Source organism: Aphelocoma coerulescens, chromosome 25 (assembly GCF_041296385.1).
Source record: "Aphelocoma coerulescens isolate FSJ_1873_10779 chromosome 25, UR_Acoe_1.0, whole genome shotgun sequence".
Classification (NCBI taxonomy): domain Eukaryota; kingdom Metazoa; phylum Chordata; class Aves; order Passeriformes; family Corvidae; genus Aphelocoma; species Aphelocoma coerulescens.
In genome coordinates, this window is record NC_091038.1 from 2,222,043 (window position 1) to 2,229,943 (window position 7,901).

General features: G+C 70.5%; 1 protein-coding gene across 1 annotated transcript; it reads right to left on the reverse strand.

The window, feature by feature from the left end:
• Positions 1-923: 923 nt before the first annotated feature.
• MPZ (myelin protein zero) lies at positions 924-6,417 on the reverse strand. Its single transcript, XM_068995119.1, has 6 exons — positions 6,351-6,417; positions 3,824-3,990; positions 2,793-3,006; positions 1,867-2,002; positions 1,679-1,739; positions 924-1,579 (listed from the first exon to the last, which is right to left on the reverse strand). The coding sequence occupies exons 1-6, from the start codon at positions 6,409-6,411 to the stop codon at positions 1,490-1,492; spliced, it is 729 nt and encodes a 242-aa protein (XP_068851220.1). The 5' UTR covers positions 6,412-6,417; the 3' UTR covers positions 924-1,489.
• Positions 6,418-7,901: the final 1,484 nt, after the last annotated feature.

Consider the following 7,901-nt stretch of genomic DNA (forward strand, 5'->3'; position numbering starts at 1 on the left):
GCAGAGCCGCGAGCCGAGATAAAAGCGCTTGGGGAGGGGTTAAAATTCGAGCGGTTTGGGGGAGGTTTGCAGGAGGATTTCGGGGGGTTCGGCGGGCCCGGGAGTGCCGGGATCCGGGGCAGAAATAGCTCCTCGGAAAGAAAAACAGCGCCCGCGGCCCGGGGCCAGGGCCCAGGGGACACGGCGGGGTCGGGCTCCGCAGACTTATTAGGGAAGGGACAATGATCCCGGGGGGGCACCGGGGGGGGCAGCTCCGTGCCCGTTTGCCGTGTGGGAGCGACGATTCCAGCGCTGCTCCGTGCCCCAAATGCCCCCCCAGGGCCGGGGTTGGGGTCTTTTCCCCCCGCCCCTCCTCCCCCCCCCCCCCCCGCTCCAAGCCCCGCAGTGACCCCTGCGCACCCCCTGAGCCTTGGGCTCGGTGTTAATTACAGCGAGCTTTAATTAACGGCGAGGTGGCCCTGAGGTGGCCTCGGGGACAGCGCGGCCCCTGTTGAGGGGGGGGGGGCTCTAGGGTGCCACCAGGTCGCCCTCCCTCCCCACGGAGGGTGACAGCGACGTCCCCGTCGTGCGGGGGCTCCGTGTGATGAGTTCGTGAGTGCTCAGCCACCCTCCCCAGCCCCGAAGCGGGACCAGTGACGGGCCGGGAGGGGACACGGGGCTCCCGGACGTGTCAGTTTTATTAATGGCACCACGGCGACAGGGAGGGGACAGGGACAGGGCGTAGAAAAACGCGCCGGGGGGGCACGGGCGGCTCCCCCCCAGTCCCCGGCCGCAGCCTCGCCCCCTCAACGGGGCTCCGGCCGGTTTGGAGGGGGGGGGGTCCCGGGGGTTACGCGGTGCGGGGGTTAATGGGGGGTGGGGGGGCAGGAGGGGACAAAGGGGACGGGGCGGGGGCCACCCTGCGACGTCATTTGGGGTCGGTCGCGGGGAGAGACGAGAAAACGGCCAGAAAAGGAGTAAAATTGGGGGCAGAGAACCCCCCTCCCCCTCGAGTACGGGGAGGGGACACACGGGGGTGACACGGTCCCACGGGGACCCCGCGGATCCCTGGGGAGGGGGGGACCGACCCCAAATCCGCTGCTTTTGTGTTCGAAAGGAGAAATTCCCTCCGCGCCCGGGGCTGGGCAGGGAGCGACCGAGAGGGGCTGCGGGACGGGGCGGGGGGGGACCCCCGGGCTGTCCCCAGCGCTGTCCCCAAGGCCGGAGGGACCCGAGGCGAGGACCACACCCCGCTCCTCGCCGGGTCCCGAGCCGGGAGGGGCCGCGGCCGGGGCTGGGGGCGGTGAAATCAGGAGCCCCCCGAGTTGGGTTTGATGATGCTCAGCAGGGCGTTCTTGAGGCTGCCCCGGCTCGGGGAGCGGGCGGCGGGCGGGGGCGCGGCCCGGGGCTCCCCCCGCAGCTCCATCTCGATGGTCATGATGACTTTGGGGGGCCGGGGGCCCCCCGCGCCCTCGTCCGCCCCCGGGGGTCCCTCCCTGCCCGCTAACCGCTATTTCTTATCCTTGCGGGAGTCTCCCGGGCCGCCCTTGGCTTTCTTGGCGCTGCGGCCGTGGTCCAGCATGGCGTAGAGCACCGGGGCCTGCGGGGACAGGGGGGCTTCACCTCCTCCCACCCCCGGCGACAGCGGGGACACCCCGCCGTGCCCCCCGCCGTGCCCCCCGCCCCTCTCGGCGCTCACCTGCCGGCTGCGCTTGGAGCCGTCCTTGCCCGAGCGCTGCAGCTTCCCCTTCTCCATGGCGCTGGAGTTGGGTTTGGGGGGAAAAAGAGGGGAAAAAAGAGCGGCTCGGGATGGTGAAATTTCCACCCCTCCGCTCCCGGCTGTGCCCCCCCTCCTCTTCCCCGGTTTGGGGAGGGGTCGCGGCTCACCTCAGCCGCCGCTGCAGGACCGCCTGGCGCCGCAGCCAGCAGTAGCGGGTGGCATAGACCAGGGCCACCAGCACGGCCACCAGCAGCAGGACCCCGCCGATGACAGACCCCAGCACGACGCCGTAGCGGGTGGGCACTGTGGGGACAGCGTGGCACCGTGTCACCCTCCCCCCGGCAGCGGAGCAGCAGGGACGGGACACAGCGGTGGCACCCCCGGGCAGCGGGTGGGCAGGGAGGGGACACCAGCACCGTGTCCCCCTCCTCAGTGGGTGGGCAGGGAGGGGACACCAGCCCCGTGTCACCCCCGACAGTGGGTGGGCACTGAGGTGTCCCCAGCCCTGTGTCCCCCTCCTGAGTGGGTGGGCAGGGAGGGGACACCAGCACCGTGTCACCCCCGGGCAATGGGTGGGCACTGAGGTGACGCCAGCCTCGTGTCCCCTCCTCAGAGGGTGGGCACTGAGGTGTCCCCAGCCCCGTGTCCCCCTCCTGAGTGGGTGGGCACTGAGGTGTCCCCAGCCCCGTGTCCCCTCCTCAGAGGGTGGGCACTGAGGTGACACCAGCCCCGTGTCCCCCTCCAGCAGCGGGTGGGCACTGAGGTGACACCAGCCCCGTGTCCCTCCAGCAGCGGGTGGGCACTGAGGTGACACCAGCCCCGTGTCCCTCCAGCAGCGGGTGGGCACTGAGGTGACGCCAGCCCCGTGTCCTCTCCTCAGTGGGTGGGCACTGAGGTGTCCCCAGCCCCGTGTCCCCCTCCTGAGTGGGTGGGCACTGAGGTGTCCCCAGCCCCGTGTCACCCCCATCAGTGGGTGGGCACTGAGGTGTCCCCAGCCCCGTGTCCCCTCCTCAGCGGGTGGGCACTGAGGTGACAGCAGCCCCGTGTCCCTCCAGCAGCGGGTGGGCACTGAGGTGTCCCCGTGGCCGCGCACCTTTCTCGAGGACGTAGAGGGTGACCTGCGAGGACTTCCCCACGATGTCCGGGGGGTTCTTGACGTCGCAGGTGAAGGTGCCGTTGTCGGTGGGCTCCAGGTTGTGGATGACGATGGAGCCGTCCTTGCGCCGCGGGTTCCCCACCCACTCCATGCGCTCCTTGAAGCTCCCCACGTCATCGATGTAGGGCTGGCCCTGGGCGTAGTGGAAGATCTGCCCGTGCGACAGTGGCACCGCGGTCACCGGGGTGCCAGCCGGGTGACCCCCCCAGCCCCGGCAGAGTGACCCTCAGAGCTGGAGGTGGGGGGTGACGCGATGGGGGGGGGGACAGGGGGGTGTTGGGGGAGCCCTGGAGAGGCTCGTGATGTCCCCAGGGTGCCACCGGAGTGTCACCCGCAGGGAGGGGACTGTCCTGCTGGGACCGAAGGGGCTCTGGGACAGGGGGACGCTGTAGGGACAGCGATGTGCCCACCTGCTGGGGCTGGCACTGGGATCTGGTGGGCACGGGGACAAGGGGACACCGTGGGGACACCCCGGTGCCACCCAGTCAGGGAAGGGACTGTCCTGCTGGGGCTGGCGTTGGGATCTGGTGGGCACGGGGACAAAGGGACACCGTGGGGACACCATGGGGACACCCCAGTGCCACCACAGTGCGAGGGGACACCCTGCTGGGGCTGGACACCGGGACAAGGGGACACCGTGGGGACACCATGGGCACACCCCAGTGCCACCACAGACCAAGGGGACACGGCTGGGGCTGGCACTGGGACCCTGGGGGCACCGTAGGGACACCATGGGGACACATCAATGGCACCACAATGGGAGGGGACACTGCTGGAGCTGGAGCTGGGACCCGCTGGGCACTGGGGACACCATGGGGACACCCCAGTGCCACCCCAGTGCGAGGGGACACCGTGTCACCTGTAGGGAAGGGTTTGTGCTGCTGGCACAAGGGGACACCGGGGCTGGGGGCGCGGTGGGGACGCGGTGGGGACCCTGGGGACGCCTTGGGGACCCTGGGGACACTCACGGAGATGGTGTCGCGGGAGCCCTCGGCCTGGAAGTGCCAGGTGATGGAAATGTCGTCCGAGATCCACTCGCTGGACCAGAAGCTGCAGGACAGGGTGACACGGGAGCCCACGGTGCCATAAACCTCCCGCTGCGTGTACACGTGGATTGGGGACACCGGCGACACTCCTGGGGGACACAGAGGGGTCAGCCCCGCCCCGCCGCGGGCACCGAGCCCGGCCCGGTGTCCCCGCGCTGCCACCGAAGGGCGCCGAGGGCAGCGCGAAGGCGACACGGGGACAGCGGCGGTGTGGCATCGCCCCGGTGTCCTCATGGGGTCTCAGAGGGGACAGCGGCGGTGTGGCACCGCCCCGGTGTCCCCAGGGGGGTTCGGAGGGGACAGCGGCGGTGTGGCACCTCCCTGGTGTCCCCGGGGGGCTCGGAGGGGACAGCGGCGGTGTGGCACCGCCCCGGTGTCCCTGGGGGGTTCGGAGGGGACAGCGGCGGTGTGGCACCGCCCCGGTGTCCCTGGGGGGTTCGGAGGGGACAGCGGCGGTGTGGCACCGCCCCGGTGTCCCTGGGGGGTTCGGAGGGGACAGCGGCGGTGTGGCACCGGCCCGGTGCCCTCATGGGGGGGTTCGGAGGGGACAGCGGCGGTGTGGCACTGCCCCGGTATCCCCCTCATGGGGGGCTCGGAGGGGACAGCGGCGGTGTGGCACCTCCCCGGTGTCCCCAGGGGGGCTCGGAGGGGACAGCGGCGGTGTGGCACTGCCCCGGTGTCCCCCTCATGGGGGGCTCGGAGGGGACAGCGGCGGTGTGGCATCGCCCCGGTGTCCCCAGGGGGGTTCGGAGGGGACAGCGGCGGTGTGGCACCGCCCCGGTGTCCTCATGGGGGGTTCGGAGGGGACAGCGGCGGTGTGGCACCGCCCCGGTGTCCTCATGGGGGGTTCGGAGGGGACAGCGGCGGTGTGGCACCGCCCCGGTGTCCTCATGGGGGGTTCGGAGGGGACAGCGGCGGTGTGGCACTGCCCCGGTATCCCCCTCATGGGGGGCTCGGAGGGGACAGCGGCGGTGTGGCACTGCCCCGGTGTCCCCCTCATGGGGGGCTCGGAGGGGACAGCGGCGGTGTGGCATCGCCCCGGTGTCCCCAGGGGGGGTTCGGAGGGGACAGCGGCGGTGTGGCACCGCCCCGGTGTCCTCATGGGGGGTTCGGAGGGGACAGCGGCGGTGTGGCACCGCCCCGGTGTCCTCATGGGGGGTTCGGAGGGGACAGCGGCGGTGTGGCACCGCCCCGGTGTCCTCATGGGGGGTTCGGAGGGGACAGCGGCGGTGTGGCACCTCCCCGGTGTCCTCATGGGGGTTCGGAGGGGACAGCGGCGGTGTGGCACCTCCCTGGTGTCCCCGGGGGGCTCGGAGGGGACAGCGGCGGTGTGGCACCGCCCCGGTGTCCCCCTCATGGGGGGTTCGGAGGGGACAGCGGCGGTGTGGCACCGCCCCGGTGCCCTCATGGGGTCTCAGAGGGGACAGCGGCGGTGTGGCACCGCCCCGGTGCCCTCATGGGGTCTCAGAGGGGACAGCGGCGGTGTGGCACCGCCCCGGTGTCCTCATGGGGGGCTCGGAGGGGACAGCGGCGGTGTGGCACCGCCCCGGTGTCCCCGGGGGGCTCGGAGGGGACAGCGGCGGTGTGGCACCGCCCCGGTGTCCCCCTCATGGGGTCTCAGAGGGGACAGCGGCGGTGTGGCACCGCCCCGGTGTCCCCCTCACGGGGGGCTCGGAGGGGGCAGTGTCCCAGTGCCCGGTGGCATCCAGCACCGGCAGGGGGGTGACAATGGGACCCTCGGTGCAGCCCGGTGGCACTGTCACGGCTGGGTGTGGCACCCCCGCATCGGTGCCCCGGGCAGGTGACAGGTCCCTCAACCGTGTGGCACGGGCAGGGCTGGCACCCAGCACCCCCAAACTGTCCCCTGGGAGGTGACAAGGACCAGGACCCTCCTCAGAGCCACCCAGCACCCCCAAACTGTCCCCGGGGGAATGACAAGGACCAGGACCCTCCTCAGAGCCACCCAGCACCCCCAAACTGTCCCTGGGGAGGTGACAAGGACCAAGACCCTCCTTAAAGCCACCCAGCACCCCCAAACTGTCCCCAGGGAGGTGACAGCGACCAGGACCCTCCTCAGAGCCACCCAGCACCCCCAAACTGTCCCCGGGGAGGTGACAAGGACTGGAACCCTCCTTAGAGCCACCCAGCACCCCAAAACTGTCCCCAGGGAGGTGACAGCGACCAGGACCCTTCTCAGAGCCACCCAGCACCCCCAAACTGTCCCCGGGGAGGTGACAGACCCCCCCAAACAGGTGACACGGGCCGGGCTGGGTGTGGCACCCCCCGCCCGTGCCCAGCTCGGTGCCACCTCCGGGACCCTCCTGGCAGCCCGGGGTCAGTCCCCAGGCAGCGCGTGGGTGGCCGCCAGCCCCACGAGCACCCCCCAAAATGCTCCTGTCCCCTCCCCCCAGCCCAATTTTGGGGTCCTGTCCCTTGTCCCCGAGCTCACCCAGCGCCGCCACGAGCCCGGCCAGGAGGAGGAGGCGGTGGCGAGTGGCCCTCGGGGACATGGCGACGGTGGCACGGTGGTGGCGACGGCGGCGGGCAGCGGGTTTTAGGGTGGCACCGAGGGCGCTGCACCCCAAATCCCGGCCAATGGGCGGCGGGGGGGGAGGAGGGGCCGGGGGGGTGCGGGGTCCCCGCTCAAAGGGGACATTTAGGGCCGGGAGGGGGACGGGGACACTGCGGCCTTTGTGTGACCGCATTCCCGAGGGCAGCGGGGGCGGGGGACGAGGAATGCACGGGGGGGACACGGGGGGGACACGGGGGGACACGGGGGGATATGGGGGGGACATGGGGGGGATATGGGGGGGACATGGGGGGGACATGGGGGGATATGGAGGGGATATGGCGGGGATATGGGGGGGACATGGGGGGGGATATGGGGGGGACACGGGGGGGATTTGGGGGGACACGGGGGGGACAGGGAGGAGACACAGGGGGGACACGGGGGGGATATGGAGGGGATATGGGGGGATATGGAGGGGATATGGGGGGATATGGGGGGGATATGGGGGGATATGGGGGGGATATGGCGGGGATATGGGGGGCACATGGAGGGGACACGGAGGGGACATGGGGGGACACGGGGGGGATATGGGGGGATATGGGGGGAACACGGGGGGGACACGGGGGGGATATGGGGGGATATGGGGGGGACACGGGGAATATGGGGGGATATGGGGGGGACACGGGGGGGGACGGGGGGATATGGGGGGGATATGGAGGGAACACGGGGGGGGATACGGGGGAGGAAAAGGGGGGGGCATGGGGGGATATGAGGGGATATGGAGGGGATATGGGGGGACACGGGGGGGGATATGGGGGGAACACGGGGGGGACACGGGGGGGACGGGGGGGATATGGGGGGGATATGGGGGGAACATGGGGGGGGATACGGGGGAGGAAAAGGGGGGGACACGGGGGGATATGGGGGGGACACGGGGGGGACGCGGGGGGGGACACGGAGCTCCCAGAGTGGGGTTTGAGGGGGTTTGGGGCGTTTTTGGGGAGTTTTTGGGGGGTTTTTGGGGGGTTTTGTGTCTCCTCTCCTGTCCTGCGCCGCCTCTCGGGGTCCCTGCGGGGTCCTGGGGGGTTCAGAGGACGGGGGGGGACTGTGGGATTTGGGGAGAAACCGCCGGGATTTAGGGCGGGGGGAAGTCGGGGATGGGGCGGGGGGAATGCGGGGTTTGGGGGAAAACGGCTGGGTTTGGGATGAGAAATCGGGATTTGGGGGGAAAACTCGGGATTTGTGGGGGAAACCCGCAGGATTTGGGGAAAACCGCTGGATTTATGGGAAAAATCCCAGGATTTGGGGAAAACCGCTGGATTTATGGGAAAAATCCCAGGATTTGGGGAAAACCCGCTGGATTTGTGGGGAAAACCCGCTGGATTTGTGGGGAAAAATCCCCAGGATTTGGGGGAAACCCCCCAGGATTTGGGGGAAAACCTCTGGGTTTGGGATGAAAAGTCGGGATTTGGGGGGAAAACCTGGGGAGCG

What these genes read in the sequence shown, in the direction of transcription:
- MPZ (XM_068995119.1), bottom strand. Translation starts at nt 6,411, where the DNA reads ATGTCCCCGAGGGCCACTCGCCACCGCCTCCTCCTCCTGGCCGGGCTC. An exon ending in GCTCCCGCGACACCATCTCC is followed by an intron (nt 3,007 to 3,823) that starts GTGAGTGTCCCC and finishes TCGCACGGGCAG; the next exon opens with ATCTTCCACTACGCCCAGGG. An exon ending in GCTCCAAGCGCAGCCGGCAG is followed by an intron (nt 1,580 to 1,678) that starts GTGAGCGCCGAG and finishes CTGTCCCCGCAG; the next exon opens with GCCCCGGTGCTCTACGCCAT.